The sequence below is a fragment of the Centruroides sculpturatus genome, unplaced genomic scaffold (genome assembly GCF_000671375.1).
Source record: "Centruroides sculpturatus isolate CEXI.00-Female unplaced genomic scaffold, Cexi_2.0 scaffold34, whole genome shotgun sequence".
NCBI lineage: Eukaryota > Metazoa > Arthropoda > Arachnida > Scorpiones > Buthidae > Centruroides > Centruroides sculpturatus.
This window is the reverse complement of record NW_019384328.1, coordinates 1,129,004-1,144,803: the sequence shown is the minus strand read 5'-3', so window position 1 is coordinate 1,144,803 and position 15,800 is coordinate 1,129,004. Positions and strand designations below refer to the sequence as shown.

At 31.3% G+C, this 15,800-nt stretch overlaps 1 protein-coding gene across 1 annotated transcript in view; it reads left to right on the top strand.

Annotated features, from left to right (window-relative positions):
* The window catches only part of LOC111628805 (dynein heavy chain 2, axonemal-like), a 116,449-nt gene that overhangs the window by 22,207 nt on the left and 78,442 nt on the right, over nucleotides 1-15,800 (top strand). Inside the window, exons 3-5 of the mRNA XM_023372652.1 lie at nucleotides 3,859-4,207; nucleotides 6,967-7,131; nucleotides 11,890-12,128. Of these exons, the coding sequence (XP_023228420.1) occupies nucleotides 3,859-4,207; nucleotides 6,967-7,131; nucleotides 11,890-12,128 (753 nt within the window). The remainder of the gene's footprint in view (nucleotides 1-3,858; nucleotides 4,208-6,966; nucleotides 7,132-11,889; nucleotides 12,129-15,800) is intronic.

Sequence of the window (15,800 nt, the reverse complement as noted above, 5' to 3'; positions counted from 1 at the left end):
GAAGACTATTGTATCGTTAAAAATTATTTTTTTATTTTGTACAAACAAAATAAATATATTGAAAAATATAAAAAAATAAAAAAATTATACTTCAGAAGTTAATTTAGTATCAAAAACATAAAATATTTGAGTAGCCCAAGACATAGCCAAAGATTGCAGTGCCACAGCACTGGCGAAAATTTAAATTTGCCGACTGGAATTCTTTCGGATAATTGACTTTTGGATAATTGATGCCCTACTGTAATTAAAATTAATATGTATTTATTTTTTAGAAAATACAAGGGAAGCGGAGCATCCACCACTTCCAATGATGGCATGCCACTGGTCATTTTCTTTCTTTGATGGTGTTTCTGGTCATTTTCCTTCTAAGTTTGCAGACCTGCTTTTTCTGCCTCTCTGGTTCGCTTGTCCAGCAAGGTGTTTTTTTATTGGTATTTTTTATTTTGGTCGCTTGCTGTCCAACTGTTTGCATTACTTAAGTTACGTGTGTTACATACTGATCAATGTCTGAGTTTGTAGTAAGTTTTCGGAAGTCGTACTCTCTCCGTTTCCTAGTAGACTCCTCTCTAAATAGGTTCCAGTTGGTAGGTCAGTCTGCATATTCTCCTTCCATTGGTACATTCTCCTATTTGAAAATTGTTTATTTTTGTGATAAGGTGCCTGGATCGCTCCCTGAAGGTATAAGTAAAGTCTCACAATTTTCTATTCTGTGGTCTAGTTCTTCAATGACTAGGACTCATTCCATTCTCAACTCATTCTCTGCTGTTGCAGTGTAGAAAGTGTTCATATTTGCTGAGGTAATCCTGTTTTCATCCATCATATCTGAAATTTTCCTTCCTCTTCTGTCTTCCAGAGGATTAAACCATATGGGCAACTTTGCATTAATGTCGCCCATTATAATTATATTCCAGCTATTCAGTTTTCTTATAATATCTTCCAGTTTGCTAACACAAGTTTTGTCATCTTCTGCTGGGGAAAGATAGACATTCATTAAGTAAATTTGTGGATCTTGATATATTATAGTGGTAGTGAATTTCTCATTTGAGAGTTGTGGGATCATTGCTAATTCTAAATTTTCATTTCAGACAATTATGCCACACTTTGGCTGTTTGTCACTCTGATTCTGCAGAATTTACCAACTCCCAAATCTGACTATATTATTGCCAATTATGTATGGTTCCTGCATTACTATGAGATCCACCTGCAGATTGTTGGCTGTCTTAACCAACAGGGAGCATGCCGACTTGATATTTTGTGTGTTATATTTTGTGAAATATTTTTATTGTTCTTAAAGTTTTAACTTTTTGTTGAAGCAAGTTGACAGAATCTGTGTTACTGTTGGGTTTACTCCCTATAATTTGTCTTCATTATAACTACTGTCTTTGTCTTATGTGATATCAGATATTTTGTTAAGAAAGCATTATGATCAGGGGCATATCTCTTCCCCTCTGGTAAATTTTTATTTGCATTCTGACAATTAATACACAGTTTTTTGTTTCTATTTGGACAATCTGAAAAATGGTGGTCTTCTGCACAGTGGCTACACCTTTGCTGGTTCTTACAGTCTCGGGCAAAGTGATTGTAGCCACAACATTTGAAGCACCTGAGTAAGTATACAAAATTATCCACCTTAACATTGCTCCAGGCAAGCCCTATGTGTTTACTTGCTATCAAAATTTTTCTTACTTCTGGGGCTACACCCATTACTACATGCAAGCACTCTTCCTTAACATTGCCCTTATTAACCTGTCATACGTTGATCCCGAAAATATTCGTGCTGACCTCATTGACCTGCGTGGGCGATCTCGAATATTTCCATGTTTACATCAGACTGTTTTTGATACCAAATGTCGCTTTGCGTCACAATTTTTATATTAAAACAAAGTTTTAAAATTTTTTTGTTTTTATATTATTCAATATATATATTTTGTTTGTGAAACATTAAAAAAATAATTTTTTACGATACAGTAAACATGATTATTATTTAAAAAAAAAAAATTAGGCTTAACATCGATGAAAATTCAACATGGCATCACAGGCAACAAATAAAAATTTCAACATTGAATAGGTTAAGGGTCGTGGTTACACAACATTTGCTGAAACTCCTCAAGGCCCATTCCTTGCCATATCTGGTTTTGTTCGTACAAAATTTTAGTTAGCTTGCTCTCTTCTATATAGTTTAGCACATTTATTAAAATTATCTTGGGGCGTCTACCCTCTGGTACTTTTGCTTTCACTTTGCTTGTTACCTTGGGGATTGCCTCCACTGCATCTTTTAGTGTGTTTTCATCTTTTATATAACTATTTTAATACAAATTCCATTTCTACTTATCCCCTGATTGAGCATACTCCAATTCCAAGTTCGTTAGGTTGAATTTTTTCTCTTAGCACTTATAGCTGGATTATAGATTTAGTATTTTTAATTATTGTGAAGTATGTATACAGATGATATGTTTATTGTATATGAAAGAAAGTATTAAAATATTATCAGTAAAAGTACAGGCAAATTGGATTGGTAAATGATGTAGATTCTAAAAAATCAGTTAATTCCACTGTTAAAATAAATAAATATTAATTTTGTTTTAATTTATTTCCATTATATTGTACTTTTTGAATAACATACATTAATATTTTGAAAGTTGTTTTTTCAGATATACAGTACAACTCCAGTTATTTAAACACAAATTATCTGGATTGCTAATTATTCAAATTTTGTCTTACTTTTATATATATAGTATTGAGTATTATGAATTAATCCTGATAAATGTCTTCACTTTATAAATACTGTAGAAATTAAAACTAATAAATTTTTTTAAGTTCTATAAATTCCCATAATGCAATTGAAATGAATCTGTCAATTAATTTTATTTGTATGTAGGAACAATTTTCTTTTTGGTAGTGATACCCATGCACAGTAAGTATAGCAATGATATATAGAGTGTAAAACAATAATTATGTTTGTAAATAATAATATAATTGTAATTATTTATAGATTATAAAATAAAATTATGTATATCAAATTGATTTATATTTTCACTTTATTATAACTATACTATATGATTTGAAAAATATTTATTATTTTAATAGTTACAATTTTTTCTTACTTTTTTTACAAAATTGTAATCTATAATCTTACATAAGGTACAAAGCTACAAGAAAACCAAATAACCAGCAGAGAAAACTTGGGAAGTGCTAATGTTTTCACCCATGTTGAATGGACATCTGATTACAGATCCAATTGCAACTTAAAATACATGATGCTACAATGTGCCCTTTAAACACTTGTCTCAAAGAACATCAGGATTCCATCCTGAAAAGATTGGGTAGTACTGTGCTAGCTATCTTTGCCTCCAACCCCGACATCGATGTGGATTTCGACTGTGCATGTTTCATTTGTAGCTCTTCCCAGCAACCCTTTCTTAGATACATGGAACAAATGGAAATTTATAAGAATGCCTGCAAAATACTGCTATTAACTTCTGTGATTAACTTCTCCCCATAGCATGGAAGTCCTTCAAACTGTAAACTAACTAACTTTTCTCTCCCCCTCTCTCCATTTTACATCACCCCCTTTTTTACATATATATGCCAGTCCCATAATGTTTTAACAGCTGCAAGATTAGTTAGCCTAAGGATGCCTGTTCAACATGGGCAGAAATGTTAGCACTTTCCAATTTTTTCTGTTGGTTATTTGGTTTTTTGTTAGTTTTATATCAGGTTTATCCAGTTTGAGTGGTTGTATTTTCTTACAATAAGATTAATGTAAAGTTTAATTTTTTATTTAATTAAAAAAATACATAAAAATGAAAGAAACTTGTATTAAATATTTTAATTAAAATTATGAATTATTATTTTTAGTGTCAAATAATACATGAAAGAACTATACTGTCATGTTTGAAACCAGATATGTGGCAAGATTGTCATGATGATATAATTTTTCGCTATTTAGTGGATGCTTCCCAACATCTTTTAGTCTTTTACATTAATAAAGATGGTAAATTATGTGCTGATACAACAATGCCAACATATTATGTGGAAGAACTTTGTTATTTCCTTAAAGCAAATGATTTTGAAAGAATTACTTATGAGAATCTTCCTTGGTCACTTCAGTATGGAACTATAAAATCTGATTATTTAAATAATTTATTAAAACAGATATCAAAAATATATGCTCCAATATTATTTAGCAACAAAACTTGGCCAAGTTGTATCCTTTTGAAAATTTTAATTTTATGTTTGATGTTTTTCATTTCTGTTGTTAGAAGTTCATATGCAAAGTAAAGTTTAAATGAAAAATACAGCATGTTGTATGTAATTCATTTTCAAAAGTTTTATAATTAATTTTTTGAATAGTATTATAAGCAATTTATTTTATTCAGTGTTCTCTGTTTTAAAAACTTAGATTATAATCTTTTTAACTTTATCTTTATTTCCTCAATTCTAAGACACCATTCATTCTATGAATTCAGAATTGAATTTTTTAAGACTTTTATTTAGAAATTTTCCTCTATAAAAAAAATCAGTTTTTTAAGTTCTGTTATGTAACAATAATTTTAAAATACAAAATATAAATATCATGACAGGTAATTTTTAGTAACTAACTCATAACTATTCATTTTAATACTGCATTGTAATGTCATCTAGAAGACATTTTATATTTAAACAGACATTTAAATTAAATACTCATAACCAGCAAAGCATATTTGAATTGATGTGACCTTTGACTAATATAGCCAAAACATACCTATTATTGGTGCATAACACATCATCTGGCCCATTTGCTTTGACTATCAATTGTAAGGTGTGCCTATACTTTAGAAAAATAAAAATGAGTACATCTTAAATTGTGAAAATACAGTATTATATAAATAGAATTAAGGAAATTTGAAAATGGCCATCAGTTACAGCTTGTTTTACAAATCTTGGATGGACTGTAAAATTGTACAGTAGCAGGGACCAATCTATTTAATTAGTGGATTGTTTGATGAATGTTTGACAAGGTGCTCTTCAAGGCATTACTAAAAAGGGGATATCAAACTTTTTAAAACTTTTGGAGCCTGAACTCTAAGTACTTTGCATTGTGTACATAGCTTGGCCAAGATATATGACAATTTGAAAGAGGTGGGCACCTCTTTCAAATTGTCTTTTAAATGCGGATAACCTGTGGATTATATGCTAAATACCATATTTTCATGCATATAATCCACAGGTTGTGTGTGAGAATCAGGATTTTACTAGTTAATTAGTGTGGGAAATGTATTTAGTTTTTGTAAACAATTCAAAAAAAAAAAAAAAAAGAGAAGATACAGTATCACTTTTTTGCTAGAAAAGGAAATCAACTTCCTTTTTCCACAAGAACTTATCTACAAATTTGACATCCATCTGGCAGTCCGCCCTCTCCCCATGTGCCCATACATCCCGTTAATAACCGCGGATTCTTTTACGCTATTGGACAGAAAGGACAATAAAAAGGGTGATTTTCCCGCCATTCTGGGCAGTCAATGAAAATATGACATTATCTTAGGAGACACAGTTCTTCATCCTTGGAACAGTCCATAAATGATGGCAGTCAACATAGAAATAGGACATTGCCATAGAATATAAAACAGTAACCGCACACCGGGTTGTATATAGCAAAATAATTTAGCAATATAGCAAAATAATAAAAAATTTCTTAAGAAAACATTCATTTTGGAAGATTAAACTCTGTATGCACCGGTTATAGGTTCAAGTAGGTCATATTTTGCTATTGCCATAGAAGCCAGTCAACGATCCCAAAGAACCTGCATAATAGTAAGAGTTCATGTAATTTCTCACTTGTGCTCTCAAATCAAGAATAGAGTTTCCACAATTCATCGTCCTTCTCTACAAGTTCAACGCTACAGAAGAAGACTACCAACCGATCAACATTTGAGGTAGTGTGTTAGATATTTGTAAACTTTCTCTCTCTCTCTCTCTCAAAGGTTTAATAGTATACTCTTGGAATAGTAATATACTCTCGGATTATCAATATACTCTCAGATTAGAGGTGTAAGTAGAGTTAAATTCGATCATGATAACTTCTATTTGTAGTATTATATTGTATTTCATTGTTGTTATCTTTTATATTAGTAAACCTTTATTTGTTAGTTAACTAGTTGACTCCTTTTTATTGTTAAGTCAAACAATTTCACCCTGCTATGACTTGGACTTACCCATGACTCTCCCCACTCATCAACATATCAGCCCTCCTAATTAAACAATATCTTCAATGCGTGATAGGGCACAAATCTCTTCCCTATCTGGTGTGGGGAATCCTGACTGTAGATTGGGATCTTACAATCTTTGATCGTTTGAGATCAAAGATTGTAATCCTTCATAAAAATTTGTCATCCTTTTAAGCCATCCAAAGACAACGTGGGCAAGTTTAACAAACTTGTTAGCAAGTAAATGGTAGAGACTACATTAAATCTAGTCCTGGTTCCTCACATCTGCATTTAAAAGACATTTTAAGAGAGATGCACAATACATAATGGTTACAGGCTATACAAGCAGGGATGCAACTAAGGGAAAGGTGGGCATGTTCTGGGTGTCAGATAAGGGGTGCTGAAAAGAAATGGCAAATATGGGAGAAGATAGACTGTCACTCATTATGTGTTATCAATGTTCCAGAACGAGAGGGAGCAGCGTAATCTTAGTTTTCCTTGGTTATTCTCTGTGAGCCTAATTGCATACTTACTAAATTTACTATTAGATGACAATTTCTCTTATTTTTATTAGCAATTTATATTGCAAATAATTTTGCAAAAATATTACTATCATAACAGTTAACTAAAATACTAGATTTTTACTAAATATATTTTATCATTTTCGTTACGTTTAACCATCAAATGCTTGGGTATATATATATATATATATATAATTCAATATTTTTTTCACTAATAATTCAAATATCAAAATAATGTAATCTTTAGCAGTTTTATTCAGATGTGAAAAATGATTTTTCATTTCAACTTCATAAATTTCTTGCTAATTTAACAGATTGCAGTTATCAGTTAATTAGGAAGAAAGTTTTATATATACCAGAAGAAGGACAAGATGTATCAGTTGAAGATGCAGTTAATGATAAAGAACTTGTTCAGAGATTGGAAGGTATAAACCAAATTATATAGGTATACAAGAATATGAATGCAATTCTAGAATATATAGAATAGACAAGAATATAATTCAAATTTAAGACAAAGATCCCAAATTAGTATTATATTCTTGTTTATTACCATTTTCAGTAGAGAGTATAATATACAGTAGATCCTAAACATAACAAACCAATTGGGGGAGAGTGTTTACTCTTGATGAGTCTGTTAAATCAAATTTATTTTCAAAACATACAGTAGAGTGTCGATTTTCTGAATCAATTGGGGACTGGGGTTTTCCGGATAACTGATATTTCGGATAACTGATTTACGTATGAAAAAATAGTTTAACGTATCCGATGTCGAAATTTTTATCCGTTGCGTGTCGCTTTGCTTTGAATTTTCGTCAATGTTAAGCCTAACAAAGACCATTGTATTGTTAAAAATTATTTTTTTATTTTGTACAAACAAAATAAATATATTGAAAAATATAAAAATAATAAAAAATTATACTTCAGATGTTAATTTAGTATCAAAAACGTAAAATATTTGAGTAGCCCAAGACATAGCCAAAGATTGAAGCGCCACAGCACTGGCGAAAATTTAAATTTGCTGACTGGAATTCTTTCGGATGATTGACGTTTTGGATGATTGACTTTCGGAAAATCGATGCTCTACTGTATTAATAACTGCTGAATTAATCAATTTACTTTTTAACAGTGGATGAAACTGAAGGAAAATTAACAATTTCAACTCAGTTAATAAGCAATCTTCATACTTGGACCTATGATATGGTCCACAGCCTAGGTCAGTGATGATGAATCTGTGATCTGCATGACAATTTCAAGATACCCACATTTGAAATCTATCAATATTTGATAGATTTCAAAACTTAGCAAAGTCCTAATGCTGTCATAAAAAGTCTTAAAGACTACTAATTATGAACCTTGGATATAAAAAATTATCATCAAATATGTGGCTACATGCCATATTTATATTGTATGTTGTATGTAATTTCATTTTTTTTGAGTATATATCTCTCTACTTTCCCTCTTTATATCCATTCGTCTACCCTTCCTGGAATGTGCTCGTTTACACTTGCATTGGTATGTGGATGACTCACTCCAAAAACAGAAGAGAACACAGGAGGGGAGAGGGCGAACACGTGCATCGGGGGAGGAGAGTAGAGCTCAGAGGAGGCAGACAGAGGAGGAGTCAGGAGAGCGTACGTTCAGCATCGTATCGGATAGGCGATGACCTGGGAATGTGAGGAAAAAGAACGAACTTTGGAGAAACTAGACGCATCGACCATTGCAAGGAGCACCAATTATCAAGTTTGGGTACCCTCTGTCCTATCTCTTGTCTTCATCTTCCAAACCTTCTGATAAACTTATTCTATCCAATACTAATATCTAGAAATAAGGAACTAGCATAATTAACGTAGTTTAAGGGATTAGTCAATCCGGCCGGACAGGAACTACACACGCACTTTCTTGTCGCGTATTATATTATTCGGTGGTTCATTAATTTAAGGGTGTGTTTCATTCGGTGGATATGGCTAAGTTGGTAGCCTTTGTAACCTGCATCAGCCCGGCGAGTAAATAAACTTATTGTATTTTTGGTTCCTTTAATTTTGTTTTGTTTGTTTACTTCTCTCCTGTGGGTCTAAAAAATAAACAGAAGATTTCCCATTAAATGAAATACTTGTTTTTGTTATAATTACATTAATATATTTTTTTACTTATACAAAATTTTTTATTATTTTTCTGATATAGATTAAAATGTTAAATAATGTGATACTCTCATACCATATTTTTCTTGTTTTTTAACCTGAGCTGTTACAATGCCTTGGTCAAACTTATTGCAGGAGGCAATAAGGTCTGTTTATCAGGTGCATGTCTGAAGATGTTCAATTGGGCCATCTTCTTGAAGTGTTCTGATTGGTGGAAAAGAGAAGGTGATGTATAGAAACGGTAAAAAAATGAGAGAACTGAGGTGACAACATTTTTTTTTCCTTGATGGGCTTTGTTTCATCTGAAGTGACCATCAAGCAGGCAGAAGAGATCATTGAAAAAAGGAAGTGAGCACATATAGGAAGGAACAAAGAACTAGTGACTCTTAATAGAAGGAACTGGGTGAAAAAAAAATTAGCATTCCTTCAACTTCATCCACTGTCAAAAGTGCTTTGATTAATTCAGTATATTAACTACAATGGTTGATTCATCCTTGTTAGAGTTTCTTTCAGGGGAGTCCAGGAAGATATTACTCCCTTAGAGAGTGAAAACAATACTACCTTGTATAACCTTATATAAAACAAATTTTGTAAAACACAAGCACACATAAGGATTATTGTTTTATGTGTATATATGTACATATATATACATATATACACATAAATACAGAATACAGTATAACAAATAAATACAGTGTGTATATATATATATATATAATTTATATTATTGATAATATATACACTGTATTATATATATATATATATATATATATATACACTGTATTTATTTATTGATTGACCAATTGCATTTGTAACCTCTTCAGATAAAAAAAAATACCCTCTAGATTCTAGATAATGTTTTTTGAATGATCCTTGTTATATTAATATTGAACTTATAACATACACAGTATTTTAAAATGTTAATATTTCACTCATACAGTGTGTTTCAAAAAGATTTGACACTTCTCAAAATTTATTTCTGAACAATTAGCTACAGATGATAGCAACATGAAACTTGCACCACAAATAAGAAAAACTTTGAGAGTTTTTTTCCCCCCTATTCTCCTCTGTGCTGTAACTCATCTCTCTAGATCATCCCACATGTATTCTAATATATTTAGGCCTAAAGATCTTGCTGGCCATTTCATGTAATGAATATCTTCTCTGTCAAGAAAATTATTGATGAGTGCATATCCTTAGCTTTCATTAAGAAACACTCCAGGTCCTTCAAGATATTCTTATTCAAGAATAGACTTTGCTCTTGACAGAGCTAATAGACAATGCTATAATCAGAATGATCAATTTCTGTACAAAATATGTGCATGTAGGAGGAAACCATATGCCAAATTAATCCAAATTAATTGCCATTTTCTGTGCAAGAAAATGATAATGCTCAGCACTTTTTCTTGTTTTCGGTTTGTTGCATAAAGAATACAATGTCCTGATTGTATATTAAGTTTCACATTCTTTTCAGGAATTACTAATTCCTAAGATATAGGCCAAATTAATGGCTATTTTTATTTTTTGGACATGAGTGTATATACACCTATTGCCAAAATAAGTTACACACCTAGGAGGAGGAATTGGAATCAAATGAAACTATTAGTGTGAACATAATGATCAGTGCTCTCTTTCTAAAAATGTTACTGCTGGTAAATGCATATGATGACTAAAAATAAAGTTCTTTTTTAGAAATAAAATGTAACAAAAACTTAAAAAAGCCAGTTGTTTAATTAATATTACTATTTACATTTTTTCTTTGAGTGCAGAGCCATAGCAATGCATTGGCAATAGGGCAAGTGCTAAGGCATGAACTAAAAAACTAATGCATTGCCAAGGGTACCAAAAATATTGCTAAGACTCTAATAAATGTACACATGTAGTAATTATATTATTTTCAAAATTTTTTGTATATCTCTATCTGCACTTTCCTGCTATTTATTTATTTAGGTCCAGTTGCTAAATAGTGCCCTTTTACTAATCATGTTTTTACCTTATGAAATATTAACACTGTTGGCATTATTATTTTACTTCAAGTAAAATAATAATGCTGACAGACAGTATTAATATTTTCTTAAACTATTTGGCATTGTGTGAAGCAATTTCGAGCATTTTGTTTTTACCTTTCTTTTTCAAAATATTATCATTAGTGTTTTTCTGTACATTGTTTCTTGACAAGAATATAGCAAGGATAGGCATGGGCCAATTGGAGCTGATGTCAGACAATTATCATGTTTGATAATTGTCTGACATCAGCTCTAAATGGCCCATGGCATTCATTGTTATTGGACCATTTAACTTTTGTAATTAGGGATAGATGTGATAGATTCAGTCTCTCTACTCTGAATCTATACAAACATGGATTCATTTACTTTCAAACAACAGGTACACTGAAAATTCTGAACACAATAAGCCTCTGTAGGCCTTTTTATAGGATACTAGGGCAGCAGTTTTAAGGCATTCCAGTGGCATTATCTGACATGAAATCAGATGACAACTATAATCATTTACGTACTTCTTGAAGATAGCTCTAATTTTATAATAACTGGAAAATTCTGTCTGGGTGCATGGTTTTATGTCAATGAGTGTATAAAAATTGGAAATAATAATATGTTTTTCATTATTGAGATATAAGTAATTATAAAACATTTAGACAAGAAATTATTTATTAAAAAAAACATAATTAAATATTCATAATTTGAAGTTTAGACTATTTGGCTAAGTTGGTAGCCTTTGTAACCTGCATCAGNGTAAAAAATCCCAATGGTTAAAAAAGATCAAGTGTCAGCCTTTCTCTGTAGGTTTCTGACACTTTTACAATTAAGTTGGACTCAAAAGTTAAATTTGACTTTTTGTAAATAGTCTAAACTTCAAATTATGAAGAAATAAATCCTGAGTAATCACAAAAATTGTAATTAAATATTATTTTCCTTTTTTTTTAATTTGAGTTTTATAATGATTTTAATTAATTGTATGACAGAAATAAAATAATTATTTTAACTAACTCTAAAAATTAGGTTTTTTTAAAAAATATGACTTTTTTAGGTGTTGTTTTGCTTTGGGTGCGTCAAATTAAAGAAATTTTGGGTACTCAAAATGCTGCAAATCAAGTGGAAACAATAGGACTATTGGAAGAAATACAGTTTTGGAAGCAAAGATGTGAAGATCTTTCAAGTATTAGTGAACAATTACAAAGATCTGCAGTTCATCATATTTCTTCTATTTTAGAAGCATCAAAATCTCCCTGTCTTAATGAGTTTACAATGCTCTCTCATGAAATTCAGGCAAATATTTAAAATAATTTACTTTTTTAAAATTTTTTAAACTATTCATCATATTTTTGTAATCTGTGCTAATCATTTAGATTTAATATTTTTAGTAAATTTTGTGATGTTAGAATTTTAATGTCCTCAAATAATTATTATTATTATTTTAATTTTTTTGTGAAATATTGATATTTACCAAAATCAAGAGACGAATTTTTTTTTATTTTTAATAAACTAGACCTGTCTTTTTAGTATAATATTACAGGTGATTTAATAAACTAATAATTGATTTTTTTATTGCTAATTAATTTTTTGTCAGATACATAGTGTGCTCAGAAAGTAATCAGACCTACTCAACATGCTGCAGAATTGTATAATTGAGGAATCTGAGTGAAAGTTGCTACATAGACATTATTTAAATTAATCTATATTTAATACATGGAGACCTGTAATACTTGGGTTTGGCTTAAATACAACCTCCAGACTCTACCAATATTAATTATTACTATTTAACAGCATCATTGAATTATAGCTGTCTGTGATATTTTTTTGTTGTATATAATTGTACAGTAAGACCCCGCTTAATGCTGCCTTGCTGAATGCTGATTTGATATAACGTGGTCTGCTCGAAGCCTTAAAAAATGCTCAAAATTTATGTTGATTTAAATTAGTGGCATTTCATTGATTCGTATATAATACGATTATTTGCGAACACAAACCAATCAGAAAAAGGTGGCAAAAAGGTGTACTTTCTTTAAATCTATGTTTGTTTGGTGCAGTTTTGGAAAAAAATATAACATCATGGATGACATTGGAAATATCGACTTTGCTTGGCAAGAATTAACTGATAAATGCATGAAAGAGTGGAAGAAGTTATGGTTGAAGGTATCTAAGAATTCTCAACAAGAACAACCTATCGCTGTATCGTTAGGTTGATCAAACTCAACCTAATCAATACAGCAGGACTAGGAGATGTAAACGAACAGGATATTGAGGAGTTACAGCAGGTTTCTGATGCAAGCCTTATCAATGACGACCTTCAAGAACTGGCAGAACATGGAATTCACATGGAACTGGAAAATAGAGATTCTGAAAACAAATATCCATAAAATTTCTCTACAGATTTCCTTAATAAAAGTTTGGTAACAATAACCGAAATTGTTGATCAAATTGTAGTGAATGATCCAGATTTTGAAAGAAGTGCAAAAGCAAAATGAGGCGTTTTTGGATGCAATCTTCTGCTACTGACATTTGCTTAAGAAAAAAGTGACAAATGAAACTTTACGAATTTATTGAAAAGAACAAGAATTTCAGAAAAGCCAGGACCTTTGTCACAAAAAATGAACTTTACATTTCTGTGTGCATATGTTTATGTGTTATTTAANATGCGCTCTTCTGCTAGAGACATTTGCTTAAGGAAAGAAAAAAGTGACAAATGAAAGTTCACGACTTGATTGCAAAAGAACGATAATTTCAGAAAAGTCAGGACCTTCGTCACAAAAAATGAACTTTACATTTCTGTGTGCATGTTTATGTGTTATTTAATATATATTATTATACAAATTAATATAAAAATAACTTAGAATTAAAGTAAAATTTGTTTATATTTGGTCATGTGTTTCCCTATCCCTATTTCCTCTATGTTAAAATGACCACGTTTAATGCTGTTTCGTTTAGCACTTTATTGTCTAGGAATCTGTCAAACAGATTTGGAATTCAGCTACTAAACTAATAAGGGTGGATAAATGAATGTAAGAACTTTTCTCCACATGTGAGGAACCCTCTTGTAATGTCAATCCCCCGTGTTATGCAGGGTCTTACTGTATGTAGTATAAGAGCTCATTTTTCCTTTCCTAAAATTCTTCTCATTTCTACTTCATGCTTTTTTCTGTCACATGGCACTATCCTTACCTTTGGTGGGTCCTGATTAGCAACAAGAAGAAAGAACAAGAAGAAAGAAGTGAATAACAGGTACCCAAAGGAGAGAGTTAGTTAGGTTTGGGTTGCCAAAAAGTGTAGATGTTGGATCGTGATTGAGGACAATCTGGACAAAGATCTACGAGAGTAGGAGGAGCAAGTGCTTGAACAGGACTGTAACAATAAGTTACGAGTTAGTACAATACTGGAACCATTAAGAAAATGGAGACTTTCTCCAAGTGTGAAGGGTACCATGTGTGAGGGAAATGAGGACTGTGTGTGAGGGAACACATACAGATTTGGAATTCAGCTACTAAACTAATAAGGGTGGATAAATGAATGTAAGAACTTTTCTCCACATGTGAGGAACCCTCTTGTAATGTCAATTCCAACACAGATATATACTTGATTACAACTGATTGGACCACCTTGAAAGAAAGCACAGCACCAATGGTTGCTCAACAATTTACGTCTGAAATACTGGTACCTTCCCATTCTGATTCTTATTCTTATCATTCTTCCCTTCTTAATCTTAGTTGTAATTAGTTATAGTTTAGTTTCTAAGTACATCTGCAATTTACCAATTTTGTCAGAAGAGACTTGATAAGGAATGGAGAGTGATTGTAACTATGTCTTGTACTTTTCAACAAGTGGGAATCTGTAATCTGCCCTCTAAAAATTTGTATAATAAACACACATTGACTTGTTCTTTTGTCTGGTCCCTTGTTGTGCATATTTACCCTTTACAGAATCACTGATCCAATCATCATTCGACTACTTACTCTTGAAATGTCCTTAGAAATTAAATTGTTAACTAATAAAGTCAAAGAAGTTTGAGGTAGTCCCTCTAAGAAATTGTTACACTATAGTATTTTACTTGTTTCAACCTTGGATCTTATTTTGAACTTTATATTCTTAACCAGATTGACACATGAAGTTTTATAGTGTATAATGTTCAAGACAGAAGGAATTACACTGAAGCGTGCTATCCAAAGATAAAACTTTAATTTTGTGTAAAACAGAATTTTTTACAGATTCCCACTCATTGTACACTTCCCAAGACTCTCTCTGTGTTAACAATACAGTACAATCGACCCCCCTATAACACTATGATAATTCCGTTTTATATGAATTCCATGTTGTACGAGTCACTTAGATTTTACAAATATGTGTGCCGGGCTGTGAACGGCTCACGTATTTGTAAAATCTAAGTAACTCGTACAACATGGAATTCATATAAAATGGAATTATCAGCAGTGTTATGGGGGGGGTCAACTGTAATCTGCTTAATTATGTCACAAATCACTAACCCAATACTATACAATAATGCTTAACCTATTGTCATTTCTTAAGCAAGTGTTTCTAAGTTATGTTTACCAACTTCCATTTAGATCTCTCAATTACGCATTTCTGTAGAACATTGAGTTTTGTAATGGCATAATATATGACATTTCATTAATTCTTATACAGTAGAGCGTCGATTTTCCGAAAGTCAATCATCCGAAACGTCAATCATCCGAAAGAATTCCAGTCGGCAAATTTAAATTTTCGCTAGTGCTGTGGCGCTTCAATCTTTGGCTATGTCTTGGGCTACTCAAATATTTTACGTTTTTGATACTAAATTAACATCTGAAGTATAATTTTTTATTATTTTTATATTTTTCAATGTATTTATTTTGTTTGTACAAAATAAAAAAATAATTTTTAACGATACAATAGTCTTTGTTAGGCTTAACATCGACGAAAATTCAACGCGAAGCGACACGCAACGGA